At 33.9% G+C, this 14,955-nt stretch overlaps 1 protein-coding gene across 3 annotated transcripts in view; it reads right to left on the bottom strand.

The window, feature by feature from the left end:
- Positions 1 to 14,955, bottom strand: part of centrocortin (cerebellar degeneration-related protein 2-like) — a 420,769-nt gene that overhangs the window by 217,727 nt on the left and 188,087 nt on the right. Inside the window, exon 2 of one of the 3 annotated variants that reach the window (XM_065218867.1) lies at positions 9,113 to 9,402. The exons of 1 other annotated variant lie outside the window; for it this stretch is intronic. In XM_065218867.1, coding sequence (XP_065074939.1) covers positions 9,113 to 9,188 — 76 coding nt within the window. In that variant the 5' untranslated portion in view covers positions 9,189 to 9,402. Of the gene's footprint in view, positions 1 to 9,112; positions 9,720 to 14,955 lie in introns of those variants that run through there. One more of the 3 variants, XM_065218868.1, reaches the window with a different exon arrangement.

The following is a 14,955-nucleotide window of genomic DNA, read 5'->3' as shown; positions in this document are numbered from 1 at the left end:
ATGAAACGCTTCATGAATTTCGAATAAAATTCGTCGAGGATTTTGAATGCAATTCTTCGAGAATTTCGAATGCAATTGTTCAACAATTTTGAATGAAATTCTTCAAGAATTTCGAATGAAATTCTTCACAAATTTCGAATGAAATTCTCCTAGAATTTTGAATGAAATTCTGCTAGAATTTTGAATGAAATTCTACAAGAATTTCGAATTGATTTTTACAACAATTTCGAACTTAATTTTACAAGTATTTCGATTTTGGATTGTAATTCATCAAGAATTTCGTATGATACTTTAAAACAAGTTTTAATGAATTAAAATTAAAATTTCGGATTAAATTTTACAAGAATTTCGAACTAAATTGAATTTTGAATGAAATTCAACAAGAATTTCTTATGAAAATGTACAATTATTAGGAATTAAATTTTACAAGTATTTCGAATGTAATTATAAAACAAATTCGAAAAAAAGACTACAATGTAATCTGCAAGAATTTTGAATGAAATTATTTATGAATTTCGAATGATATTCTATCAGAATTTCAAATGAATCTCTTCAAAAATTTCGAATGAAATTCTTCAAGAATGTCGAATTCAATACGTCGAGGATTCCGAAGGCAATTCTTCAAGAATTTCGAATGCATTTCTTCAAGAATTTCGAATGAAATGCTTCACGAATATCAAATAAAATTTTTCAGGAATTTCGAATGAAGGTCTACAAGAATTTCGAATGAAATTCAACAATAATTTCGAATGAAATTCAGCAATGATTTCGAATGAAATTTCACAAGAATTAAGCATGAAATTCTACAAGCTTTCTTTTTCAAGAAATATTTTTTTAATTCTACAAGAATTGCGATTGAAATACTACAAGAATTTTTAACAATGTTCTGCAAGAATTTCGATTGAAATTATTCAATAATTTCAAATGAAGTTCTTCACGAATTCGGAAAAAAAAAATCTTCACGAATTTCGAATGGAATTCTTCTACAATTTTGAATGAAATTCTACAAGAATTTCGAAATAATTTTTGCAACAATTTCTAATGAAATTTAACAAGTACTTCGATTTTCGAATGTAATTCTACAAGAATTTCGTATGATACTTTCAAACAATTTTTAATGAATTAAAATTAGAATTTCAGATGAAATGATACAAGAAATTCAACAATAATTTCAAATGAAAATGTACAATTATTATGAAAAAAATCCACATGTATTTCGAAAGAAATTCTAAAAAAAATTCGAATGATATTTTTCAAAAATCTCGAATGAAATTCTTCACGAATTTCAAATGCAATTCTTCGAGAATTTTGAGTTAATTTCTACAAGAATTTCGAATGAAATTCAACAATAAATTCGATTGAAATTTAACAAGAATTTTGAATGAAATTCTACAAGAAATTTCTAAGAAATTCTTAAAAAATTTGAATGAAATTTTTCTAGAATTTGATAAAAAAAAGTTCTATAAGATTTTTGATTCAAATTCCATGTGAATTTTGAATTAAATTCTATATGAATTCTTTAAGAATTGGGAAGGGAATTCTGCAAGAATTGAGAAGGGAATTCTGCAAGAATTTGGAAGGAAATTCTTCAATAATTTAGTTTATATAAGGAGAATTTCAATAAAAAATTATTGTAGAAATTAATTAGAAATTCTTGAAAAATTTCATTCGAAATTCTTGCAAAATTCAATTCAAAATTCGCATGAAGTTTGATTCGAAACTCTTATATCGTTTTTTTCTGAAATTCTTGATGATTTATTATCGAAATTCTTGAACAATTTCTTATATATTTCTCGAAGGATTGCATTCCAAATTCTTGTAAATTTCAAATGAATCTCTTCATAAATTTCGAATGAAATTCTTCAAGAATGTCGAATTAAATTCGTAGAGGATTTCGAAAGCAATTCTTCAAGAATTTTGAATGCAATTTGTCAAGCATTTCGAATGCAATTCTTCAAGAATTTCGAATGAAATGCTTCACGAATATCGAATAAAAATTTTCAAGAATTTCGAATGAAGGTCTACAAGAATTTCGAATGAAATTCAACAATAATTTCTAATTAAATTCAACAATGATTTCGAATAAAATTTCAAAAGAATTACGAATAAAATTCTACAAGCTTTCTTCTTCGAGAAATATTTTTTAAATTCTACAAGAATTGCGATTGAAATACTACAAGAATTTCGAAATAATTTTTACAACAATTTCTAATGAAATTTTACAAGTACTTCGATTTTCGAATGTAATTTTACAAGAATTTCGTATGATATTTTCAAACAATTTTTATTGAATTAAAATTAAAATTTCAGATGAATTTTTACAAGACTTTCGAACTTAATGAAATTCAACAAGAATTTCAAATGAAAATGTACAATTATTATGAAAAAAATCTACAAGTATTGCGAAAAATTCTAAAAGAATTTCGAATGAAATTTTTCAAAAATCTCGAATGAAATTCTTCACGAAATTCAAATGCAATTCTTCGAGAATTTCGAGTTAATTTCCACAAGAATTTCGAATGAAATTCAACAATAAATGTGATTGAAATTTTACAAGAATTTTGAATGAAATTCTACAAGAAATTTCTAAGAAATTCTTCAAAAAAATTTAATGAAATTTTTCTAGAATTTGATAAAAAAAAAAGTTCTATAAGATTTTTGATTCAAATTCCATGTGAATTTTGAATTGAAATCTGCAATTAAAATTAAAATTTCAGATGGAATGTTACAAGACTTTCGAATTAAATTAAATTCTACAAGAATTTCAAATGAAAATTTTTAATTATTAGGAAAAAAAATCTACACGTATTTCGAAAGAAAATCTAAAAGAATTTCGAATGAAATTTTTCAAAAATCTCGAATGAAATTCTTCACGAATTTCAAATGCAATTCTTCGAGAATTTCGAGTTAATTTCTACAAGAATTTCAAATGAAATTTAACAATAAATTCGATTGAAACTTTACAAGAATTTTGAATGAAATTCTACAAGAAATTTCTAAGAAATTCTTCAAAAATTTTGAATGAAATTTTTCTAAAATTTGATAAAAAAAAAAGTTTTATAAGATTTTTGATTCAAATTCCATGTGAATTTTGTATTAAATTCTACAGGAATTTGGAAAGGAATTCTGCAAGAAATGGGAAGGGAATTCTGCAAGAATTGGGAAAGGAATTCTGCAAGAATTGGCAAGGGAATTCTGCAAGAATTGGGATGGAAATTCTACATTACAATTCTAAATTGTAGAAATTAATTAGAAATTCTTGAAAAATTTCATTCGAAATTCTAGTGCAATTCAATTTAAATTTCGCATGAAATTCAATTCGAAACTCTTATATAATTTCTTCTGAAATTATTGATGATTTTTTATCGGAATTCTTTAACAATTTCTTATATATTTCTCGAAGGATTGCATTCGAAGTTCTTGTAGAATGTCAATCGAAAATTCTTGTAGAATATCAATAGAAATTCTCTTACAATATCATTCGCAATTCTTACAAAAATAATTCGAAATTCTGGTAAAATTTAATTTAAAATTGTTGCACAATCTCATTCTCAAATTCTTCAAAAATTTCATTCCAAATACTTGTAGGTTTTCATTCGAAATTATTGTAAATTTTCATGTTAAACTTTTATAGAATTGAATTTGAAATTCTCGTTGAATTTTAATCGAAATTTCAAACGAAATTCGCATCGAATTTAATTCGAGATTCATGTAGAATTTCATTTGAAAATGTTTGTAGAATTTCATTCGAAATTCTTGAAGAATCTCATTCGAATGAAATTCTACAAGGATTTTGAATGGATATCTACTAGAATTTTGAATGAATTTCTATTAAAATACCGAATGAAATTCTACAAGAATTTCAAATGAAAATCAACCATAATTTTGAATGAACTTCTAAAAGGATCTGGAAAGAAATGCTTAAAAAAATTGAGAATGAAATTCTACAATAATGTTTAATTAATTTTTACAAGAATTTCGAATTAATTTTTTGCAAGAATTTCGAATTAAATTCTACAAGAATTTCGTATGAAATTCGACAAGAATTTCGATTGAAATTCTACAAGAATTTTTATTGAAAATATACAAGAAAATTTATTTAAATTATACAAGAAATTTTTAAGAAATTCTGCAAGAAACTTGTAGGAATTTTTTCATGAATTTTGTCCAAATGTCTCACATATATCTCAGTACATCTCTGGGTCATTTTAAATTTATCGGATCTTGGATCTTCCGGGTTTAATGGAGAGATCTGGCAACACTGTTATAAGTTGGGAGTGGAGAATTATCGGTCCTGAATTAAATAAAAATTATAGACGTTAAATACGCAATAAAAAAGTGAAAATGGTGACAGTAATTGGACAAAATATAGTGCACAATAAAAACAAGGAGTGGCATGTGAGAATTGTGAAAATATGATTTAAAATGCAAATGAAAATTTTGGTGATGGGAGTACCAGTATGGCATCATACGGCCGAAGAGCGAAAAAAGCGGCAAGAAGGAGAAACTTCGTCCGTAGCCGAAAACGAGGCATTTGAGGCGAATTGGATTGAACCTATAGCGAAAAATAGGGAGAAAACCTGCTGGTTGGTTGTCATATGAGGCGTATTGGCAGATAAGTACATAGTATAAGAATAATGAAGAATATTATCTTAAAGTATACCGTTGTATCGGTTAAGCTCACATGGTGTCAATGAGGCTTTCAGTTTAAAGCTTTAGACAGCATGGACAACAACCTATTTTTAGGTCAAATGGTTGATCTAATAAACTTGCACGAAAAATTAAGTCAACTCAAATGATGATAAGAATAGATTGGGTATGCCGGGAATTTAGGATGCAATGCAAACTTGAAGATATTAGAAAATGTAAAGTTGTTGTGTTAAAAAAGTGTTGTTAAAAATATATTAATCAGTCAAATTTTAGAGGCAATGGTTCATGAATGAGTTCAGGGTGCTACAAATCTTCTGGGTTGCACATCAGACACAAACGTTGGGTGAGAGGTGGGTAATATGATGGGGAACTTGAAGATTGAAAGAGCATTACATGGATAAGAAGAGTCACTTAGAAGGGATGATTGCTGATCTTGAGTATTCTTTACTAAGTTTTATGGGAGACTCATTGTCTGAGTAGCCAACGCTTTAGGGTTCTCTTATTTTACTAGCCAGGAGAGAAATGAATAGAGTGTATCTTGCTTAGGTGATACTGTTTCGCAGTGAAATGAGTGAGTCTGACAAACGTGTGGAACACGGCGAAGTCGAGCCACCCGGAGGAAGATGGATTTTACTCATGATTGGGTTCCGTCTGCTCGTATGTATTATGTATTGAAAATTAATGATATATTATAAAACATTGGGATGCATTTCGAGAAATCCGAGATAGTTCTCAGATGAAATTGAAAAAGTGGGAATTTAGAAACAGAATCAAGAAGTAGGCTTAATCAGGATATTACGATAAGTCGTGAGTTTAAATACATTCTGAGCGGATCAGCAATATTTTAGGTAAAAAAGGTGTTTTTCAAAGGATGATTTTAACGCACTGTTCGGAATTTGAATCAATACGGTAAATCGCGCGATGATCGAGACGTTTCCGTCGGATAAGATTATTTTGCGGCCGAGTGTCTAGGAAGCTATGGAAACCGAAATGGCTCTTGATTTTGTTTTATGCCCTTATAGTATAAACCACCATCGCACTTCGTGAGTTGCCCCAATAGAACCCTTGCTTTTGGTTTGAATCAGTACAAATTCGTTCTATTATATAAAAAAAGAAGTATACATATTCATTTTCTTCCGAACTAAATAAACCACCATCACACTTTGTGAGTGGCCCCAACAGTATCCTTGCCGTTGGTCTAAATCGGGTCAAATCGGTTCTAATAATTATTTTATATTCAATCAAGTAAACCACCATCACACTTTGTGAGTGGCCCCAACATCATCCTTGCTGTTGGTTTAAATCGGTTCAAACCGCTTATAATTAATTATTTTGGTCATTGATAAAATAAAATAAACCATCATCACACTTTGTGAGTGGCCCCAACAGTATCCTTATTGTTGGTTTAAATCGGTATACACACATCTAATAATGATCTACATCTCTAGACAGCCGGCTGTTTAGAGCATAAATCGAAAACACTTATAAATAACTACACAAAACAAAAGATCGCATCACTTATCAAGGTGAATCCTGATCCAACGAACCTAACCCACTAACAAAACCTCCTTCCTGTTACTTTTGTGGGATGCAGAGGTAAACACGGTCCCAAAACAACAAAAGTCACACACTAACATTCCTTCCCTCTCCCACCTGATTGCAAGGACGTGGCCGGTGACGTTATTGATCTTTAAAGGTAGGAGTCACTGGAACATGTACACTGAGAATGGCAGGTTACTCCCAAGCCCCATTCAGTTGATTCTTTGTACAATTTCACTGGTTCAGATCAATCACGGAGTGCAACTATCGATACGTGCAGTCAGACTAAGCTAAGCTAAGCTCTTGGATCTTCCGGGTTTAAAGTCATGATGATGAATAAAATTGGGCTTATATTTGCTCGAAAACGAATATTTTTTTTATTAAGCCTATAATTGCGATAGTCCCAGGTATCAATTTGATGCTTAACAATTGTTGTTCAATCGATTTTAATTCAGCCTTAGTTTGAATAATTGTTGTACATAGATCACGTTAACCTTTGTTCAGCTTTTAAACATCTAAATTTGGTGATTTTAATCAGCCAAAAGCATAACAGCTACATAAATTATTAGCTTTGTAAGGCATTAAATAACAGGCTTTTCCAGCCCTTGTTCAGCCTTCTAGTTTTATTAAGAAAAAAAAATTGAAGACCGCTTCATATCTTATTTATTTTTATGGGACAGCAACAAGGTACTGACTACCTAATTGGATTTGCATATTTCTCGCGCAGCACGAGAAAAGGGCCTATCATTGTTGATCGATTTTCTCTTTGGCGAATAACCCGACTGCAAATGAATTTGCCATTGAGTGCGTTGTTTCATCATCTTCTATCGAACTGTGCTGCAAGCTTAGCGAGAAATCCGTTTATGTAGCCGTGGTAATCCAAAGAGAATTTCGATGAAGAGTATCGATCAACGAGGATAGGCCCTTTTCAAATGTTGTAATGAGTTATATAGTGTTATTATAAGTCTAAAAACCTTTGCAATTCGGGATTCGAACAGGCAGTCGCTGATTCACAGGCATTAATCATACCTACTGGAGAACTCAAGCATATGTGTGGCAAACGGTATGATCGTTAACTTCTAGCAATTCATCTCATTTTCAAGTGCAGTTAACACAATGTGCGCGATTTATTTCGATCGTCATGAGGAAGCTGTTTGAGTGCCATAATTGAGTTATATTTTTGGAGATCTGTCTGCAAGTTCAGTGCAATATGTCAGTCAAGACACAAAAATACAAATGTTAATGCTTCCGACGTCGTCGCAGCTCACTTCTACCTGGAAATATTCCTAAAAGCTCCTCTACCTTGTCACTACTGCTGCCGCTGCTTGGGATTAAAAAGGTAGGCAGTGAATTTAGAAGAACTAAAATGCCGGAAATGCAACGAGTGACACTGACTACATTTAACATATCAAAATATGTGTAGTGCACTGCTGATTTGTGGAGTAGTGTTAAGCTAAAATAAGGCTTGTTCAATCTTTAGATCAGCTAATTTATTGAGGTTGAATTATGGGGATACAATTAGCTTTACGCACTACTAATCAACTATTTATTCAGCCTGCTGTTAATCAGCTTTGTACACCTTAAATCAACCAATAATCAGCTTCTGTTCTTACTGTTCAGCTTGAATTGTTACTTGGGGTGTTATTAAAATAGTAAACTCCGTAATAAATAATGGCTTTCTCTATTATAGGAACCAAGTGCCGGTACAAAAAAAAGTAATACATTGAGCATTAGCGGGTCTAAAAAGACCCAGACTATAACTCGCTCCCAAAAAACGATTTTTGAACCGATTTTTCATCTATTGGCCTCTAATGAAAGATAAAGGTTCTTGGAATGGCACCCTACCCAGGATTTCTTCAATTTGGCTATTTAGGTTACCTGGCACCGGTTCCGATCGGTTAGAAAAGCACACTTCCAAAACCTCCGATGGCTCAAAATTTATGACTTATCCAGAAGTAAATAGATATCATGCCACAAACAAACAGGTGGATTTGGTCAAACCCGCATACCCAAAACCGATTCTGGCAGGGCCCTAAAAAGGACACTTCCAAAACTTCATGTACTGGTACCATACCATATTTTTTTAGTTCGATAAAGTAGGGATTTATCAAGCGTCTTAAACATCGAACACAACAGGAAATGATTTTGCAGCTGAGTTTTTAACGAAAAAGAATCTCGATGAAGAGAATCGTTTATCTAGAAAACTCATCCAGCCAAACCAACACAAGCCATCAGGAAGAAGAAGTCTACTCTATCAGATGGTGTAGTCATTGTTTACATGTGGCAACATAGCTTACAACTATTTCAGGTTGCAAAAAGCACCCACTTCTCCCCTATAAACATGATCGCTGACCGTGCCTGCAATCAAGCAGTGTTGATTCATACTGCAACGCCAATTTGCCGTATAAAAACGGGAGGAAGACGATCAAAACGGCGAAGCAAAATACACAACACCAATCAATCGAAGACAATAAATGCCGTATTAATGTTTATTGCCATTTTGCTTCACCAGCTGACGACACCTTGACTCTGGCACCGGGCGCGCGCTGTGAGCCGGTGGCCTAATGCTGATAGCAATCAACCACTATTTGGCTTAACGATCTCCTTCGCTTTCCGAAGGTCGCCGCCACCGTTTGGAAATATTTAGCCCATGCGTCATACTCAGCTGTTTTTATCCTGCTTTTCGAAATGTCAAACAGCATAAGATGGAAAAAGAACCGTTTGTCAGACAGGCCTACGCACAATCAATATCGACGTGGATGGTCAAAAGCCATCAATCAAGCGAAAGCCAGTTAGTCAGGAAGGAAGTGTGTGGCTTTGCGAGCAAATTTACCGCTTGTTTCGGTCCTCTGGTTGACCTTCTAGCAGCTGCACTGCGAGCACGACGTGTGCCTAACTACTTCCGGACGTCACAAGAACTTACCGTCTAGTATGAACTGCTGGCTCTCGTCGATGAGAGTTCCCTCGTACGTCGCCGGCTCCTTGGACACGCTTCCCATGGTGGTGCAGCGCGGCGTTACTCAACTCACTCGGTCGGAAGTTCCGGATTCCGGATCTTGTGATGTGCGTGCTTTGGTACAAAAATTTCTTCTCAATCACAGCGACTTTTTCACATGAACACAAACACAGACTTTTGACGATCGCAATCAATACGCAGTAGACAAGCACGCACGCACACGCAGTTTTCTCGAGGTTATTCAAATTCCACAATCACTAGTACAGATGGAAGATTAAAATTAGAGATTGATCATTGCTCAATGACACTTTGGATGGCTTCGGTTCCGGACAGTTGATCCCGCCGGCGGCGTTTCGGTCGGTCGAGATCTCTTTGGTATCGAAGGGAAACGTCACGTGACCCACCCACCCGACGAGTTAAATAAAAACAAAAACACACCCACGCGAATGTCGCAGTGCACTTAGAACATGATCACAGCCAGGGATATCCTCACGTACTGACTGACCGCGAGCGAACGACCTCCTTCCGATCGCAACCGGAATATTGCTCTTGAATACTGCTGCTGCTGCTGTCTACTATCACCACTACCTACTTAGAGACTCCGTCAGTAGTCGGGCTCGCCTCGGAGATCAATGGAATCATATTTTTCGCACAAACCCCCACACACACACACACATGCGTAAACAAAGCTCGATAAGTACATAGTGCGGCGTTCTAGACTACCCGACTGTTTTTTTCTTCACGACCTCTACTATAAGCAGAAAGCAGAAAACAAAGTAAACAAAGCGCCGAAATTTACGTCAATCGCATGCGATGGAGGTATTGGTGTGTGTTACAAAGGTCACCTATCGCCGGCCAGCAGAGCTACCTCGTGATCGTTCGTTTTTCTTTTATCGCACATATCGCAGCTGAACGAGCACGCGAATTTGCCCGATAATGATCTCCTGCTCGAATGTTTTGGGTCAAAGTGCACACACAACTTGAGGCAGCTTGCGGCGACGCTGCGATTTCGATGGACAACCAACCAGTAGCCTACTATACTGGGGCTAGCACTCACTACTGATACTGGGATTCGGTTCGGGGCTGTTTAGAGCGAGAGCGAAAGTGTCAATTGGATACTATTTATACTCAAGAGATACTGGCGGTGACACTTTTGTACGCAGTTCAGTGATAAGTGCTTTCGCAGTTGCTTGTTTTTGTCTTTAATTGAGTCGTTCGCTCACTCTTTCCTGCCTTCTCTCTATGGACGTTCATATTGGGCGGTGGGGGTAAAATGCGCCTCCAGGAGATTGATGTTGTTTCCGGAGTGATTTGAAATTTGGGCGTGATTGCTTTTGTAAACAAACGCTTCAATTGACGATTTCTCGCGAATAAAAGCTCAGGCTAGAAAATTGACAACACAAACAGGTAGAGGAATGATTCAACTAGCATGTGGTATGATTTGATCCCGAGATTGAGATTTTATTCGCGAGAAATCGGTGATTGACGGGTTTGTTTACAAAAGAAAATACGTACAAATCACGAAGTTCTCCGGGTTTATAGTGAAAATATGTGTATTCTAAGTATTTGGTCAGATGTAATGTTAGTTTAACTTATGTTCTTTGATATCAACTAAAGATATTAACTTAGGAATTGAATTTTCTGCATTTTTTTAAATAAAACATAAAACCAATGGTCCATACGGTGAAAAACGTGATCGCGTGGAATTACTCCAAAACCGTTTATTTTAAATATATAGTGTCTTGTAAGATGTTTCTAGACTTGCAAAATCCTATCTTTTGACGGTACCCTTTAGTTGATTGATCCGCCTAAAAGTGATACACAGAATTATTTTTTTTTTAAAGAGGAGGTTATCTTCGGGAAAAGTGCACTGCACATCAGTTGTAGGAACTTTACAGAAGATCCAAGGAATGAAAGGCAATGCTAACAATTTCAGTGAAGCTCTCAAACGTCTTGAAAATATGGGGAACTTTATGGAAGCCTTAAGAAGTTCAAAGCGGTTCCATTAGCTTCCAAAATGCTACAGGAACTTTTAAGAACCTCTTGGAATTTCAGGAAAATTTATAACTTAACTGTGGAAACTGTTAAGACGTTCCAAGTACCTCAGAAATGCTAGATCTGAATTTCAGAGATCTTAAGGCCAGTTTCCGTAGCTGCAGGCAAGTTCAGACTTTTGGAGGAGTTTAAACATCTATCTGCGTGAGATTAGATAAATGCAGGACAGCTCCAACTTCTTCAGGGAAAATATGGGAACCCTTAAGATGTACCGGGAATTTATTGAAACTTCGCAGAAATTATGAAAACTTCAGAAACAGTACGGGACTTTCACAGAGGTCCAGAAAACTTCAGGAAAGTTTAAACGTGTTCAGGAGAGTTCCATTCATTTTAGATCAGAACCAAGACATTGTAGGATTGTGAGTTTCATGGAAGCTTCCCCGATCTGGACAGATCAGAGAACCAAAGAGTAGTTCAAATAATTTCAAGGAAATTGCAGAAGTTTCAAAAAGTCAGGGAAATTCCGGAATCTTCAGAAAAGTTCCGAAAGAATTTCTAGAACATAATAAAAGTTATCCTAACATCAGAAAAATGTGAGAGTATTTCAAGAATTTTAAAAGATTTTCAATGAAAATTTAACTTAGTTGATTAGGGAAGTTCCTGGCAGTACCAGTTTTTTAGAAACGTTCAGATGGTTCCATGATATTCAGCGAAGTCCCGAGTACATCGAGGACAGTCAGATAACTTCAGAGCAATGCAATTACATTAAGGAGACTTGCAGAGACGTACAAACAGTTCCGTGGAATTGTGGGATATTCCTAGAATTCTATAAATGATCCGAAAGCGTCAGGGAATTACGAAAATTTAGGGAAGAGAAGCATAGAAAACTTCAGGGATGTCCAGAGAAGTTCTAGGAAAATGAGTGACATAAGGCAAAGTAACGTGAGCGTTTATGAAGTTTACAAAACTTTGAGAAAATTATGGAAAATTAAAGGCAATTCAATTAACTTCAATTAAATTGGGGGTACTTAAAAGCTCGGAGAAATTCGGGACAGTCTACACAATAGAGTGATGCAAAATTTGAAATTTTCGCTCCGCAATACTTAAACGATTCCAAATCGGATCCTGACTAACCTCTCAAAATTTGAACCCATTTGGTGAGAAACTGAGATGGCACAAACCAATTGAAGTTTGTATGGGAATTACTATGGTAAAACCAAGATTTTTGTTCATGTCTATCTAATAATTCACCATATTGGTCTGCTTCAAAAGTTTTCAACTGTACTTGTAGGAAATTTTTCCAGCTACAACTTTGCCCACGACCACTTTTTAATTAAATGCAAGGATCGAAGGTTATCTATGGTTCAATGCGCTGATGACTTATGATCATGCTCAATCAACGGCCCAGCAGGCAACATTGGTGTTTCTGGGGCGTTGAATAGGACACACAAATCATGGCTACTTTGTCACACTGCAAAATACAGTGTTGCCTACAGAGCAGCTGCTTGATCATGTCATAAGTTTACCAATCTCTTAAATAATTAATAACTTTTTCCTGTCTCGTTTAACATAGAAACAATCTTCAGCAAAGTTGTAGCTGAGAAAGATTGTTTTCCATTCTATAAGAATGGCTATCGAACTGTTTCGCAGCTTAATAAGGAAAAAGACTAGAAGGCAATGAACAAAAAGATGAGATTTCACATAGTAATTTACACGTAAACTTCAAATGGCTTGTGCGAAGTCTGCTTCTAACCAAATGAGTTGTAACTTTGGGAGACTAATCAGGACCCGATTTGAAACCATTTAAGCACTGTGGAGCGAACAAGTCAAATTTTGCATCAGTCTACTACACAACTTTAACGAAATTCAGTGGACAGTTTTGATAATATAAAAAAATCCTAGACTTTTGGAAAAGTTGCTAATTGAAGGGGATTATTTAAGGGCAGTTCCATGAAATTCAGGAAAATATCGAGAAGACTGAAGTTATTTGAATTTTTTTTTATTTTGCGTGACAGAAGGGGGTCCAGAAGGCGAGTAGAACACGGTGATCAATATTAAAACTTAAGTGAAAATCTTAGATTTATATGAATTATTTCGTTTGAATCCAGACAAATTGAGGGAACTTAAAAATGTTCCCTAAAATTTCAGAAAAAGACATTCCAGAGAGACTTCAAACGCATCACAGAAGTCCAGAGATCTTCAGGAAAAAACTTCGAGAACTTCCTAGGAGTCCATGGAACATTAGGGAAGATACAAAAACTAAACGAAAAGAATATGTGGGAACATTTCACAGAAGTTTCGTTTAGCTCCAAAAATTCTCGAACTCCAGAAAAAATTAAAAATTGGCAGAGGTTTTAAAATCGTCAAGAAATTTCCCAAATTTTCATAGAACTTCGGAGTTGTTGCTTCACGAGAACTGAAAAAAAAATACCTTCGAGAAGTTCCTAGGCTTTCAGGAAAGAACAGAGAACCTCAAGGCAGTTCAATAAACTTTCGAGAAATAACATAAATCAAACATTAAAAGTTTTCGGAACTCCGGGGAATTGTTAAAACATCAGGAGCTTCCTAGAAATTCTAGGAAAATAACGGAAACTTCTGAAGTTCTCGCAATTTCTCTTCCTGGGAAGCTTGTTGTACTGCCATGAATTTAATTAAACTGTCCTAAAAATGCCTAAGTTCTTTGAAAATCTGGGAATTTCTCTGAAAATTAGGGAACATCTAAAAATTTCCTGATAAATTTCGGAAATTCTTGGGACTTTCAGTCCCGAAATTCTTGAAGAATTTCATTACATATGAAGATCTTTCTCCGAAATTCTTGAAATTTTGTTTAGAAATTATTGAAGAATTTCTTTCGAAATGCTAGAGAATTCCCATCGAGTTTTTTTTGTAGTATTTCATTCAAAATTTTTGTAGAATTTGTTTCGAAATTGTTGTAGAATTTGTCTAAATTCTAGTAGGATTTGATTAGAAATGTTGGTTGAAACTGCTTAAAAATCCTTGTAGGCTTTTTTTCGAAATCGCTGCAGTATTTAATTCAAAGTTCTTGTAGAATTTCATTCGAAATTCTTTAAGAAATTCATTCGAAATTCTTATAGAATTTACTTCTAAATTCTTGTAGATTTTAATTTTCAATTCTTGAAGATTTTCAATCTAAATTTTTGTAGAATTTCATTCTAAATTCGTCAAGAATTTCATTACAACTAAAGATTTTTCTCTCGAAATTCTTGAAATTTTGTTTAGAAATTATTGAAAAATTTCTTTCGAAATGCTAGAAGAATTCCTATCGAGTTTTTTGTAGTATTTCATTCAAAATTTTTGTAGAATTTGTTTCGAAATTGTTGTAGAATTTGATTCCAAATTCTAGTAGAATTTGATAAGAAATTTTTGTAGAAACTGCTTAAAAATCCTTGTAGGCTTTTATTTGAAATTGCTGTAGTATTTAATTCGAAGTTCTTGTAGAATTTCATTCGCAATTCTTATAGAATTTCAAATGAAATTCTACAAAAATTTATATTGAAAATCTTCAAGAAGAGAATTTAATTCTATAAGAATTTCGAATGAATTTCTTAAAGAATTTCGAATGAAATTCAACAAGAATTTCAAATAAAATTCTATAAGAATTGCGAATGAAATTCTACAAGAACTTCGAATTAAATACTACAGCGATTTCGAAAAAAAAAAACCAAAAGGATACAGAACCTATAAAGATTTTTCTCTAGAAATTCTTAAAATTTTGTTTCGAAATTCTTGAATAATTTCTTTTGAAATTCTAGTAGAATTCCTATCGAATTTTTGATAGTATTTCATTCAAAATG

This window comes from Ochlerotatus camptorhynchus, unplaced genomic scaffold (assembly GCF_037179485.1).
Source record: "Ochlerotatus camptorhynchus isolate MF236.1 unplaced genomic scaffold, CSIRO-AGI_Acam_v1.1 ptg000094l, whole genome shotgun sequence".
In the NCBI taxonomy this organism is placed as follows: domain Eukaryota; kingdom Metazoa; phylum Arthropoda; class Insecta; order Diptera; family Culicidae; genus Ochlerotatus; species Ochlerotatus camptorhynchus.
Note: the sequence above shows the minus strand (reverse complement) of the source record. Positions and strands in the feature narration are given on the sequence as shown.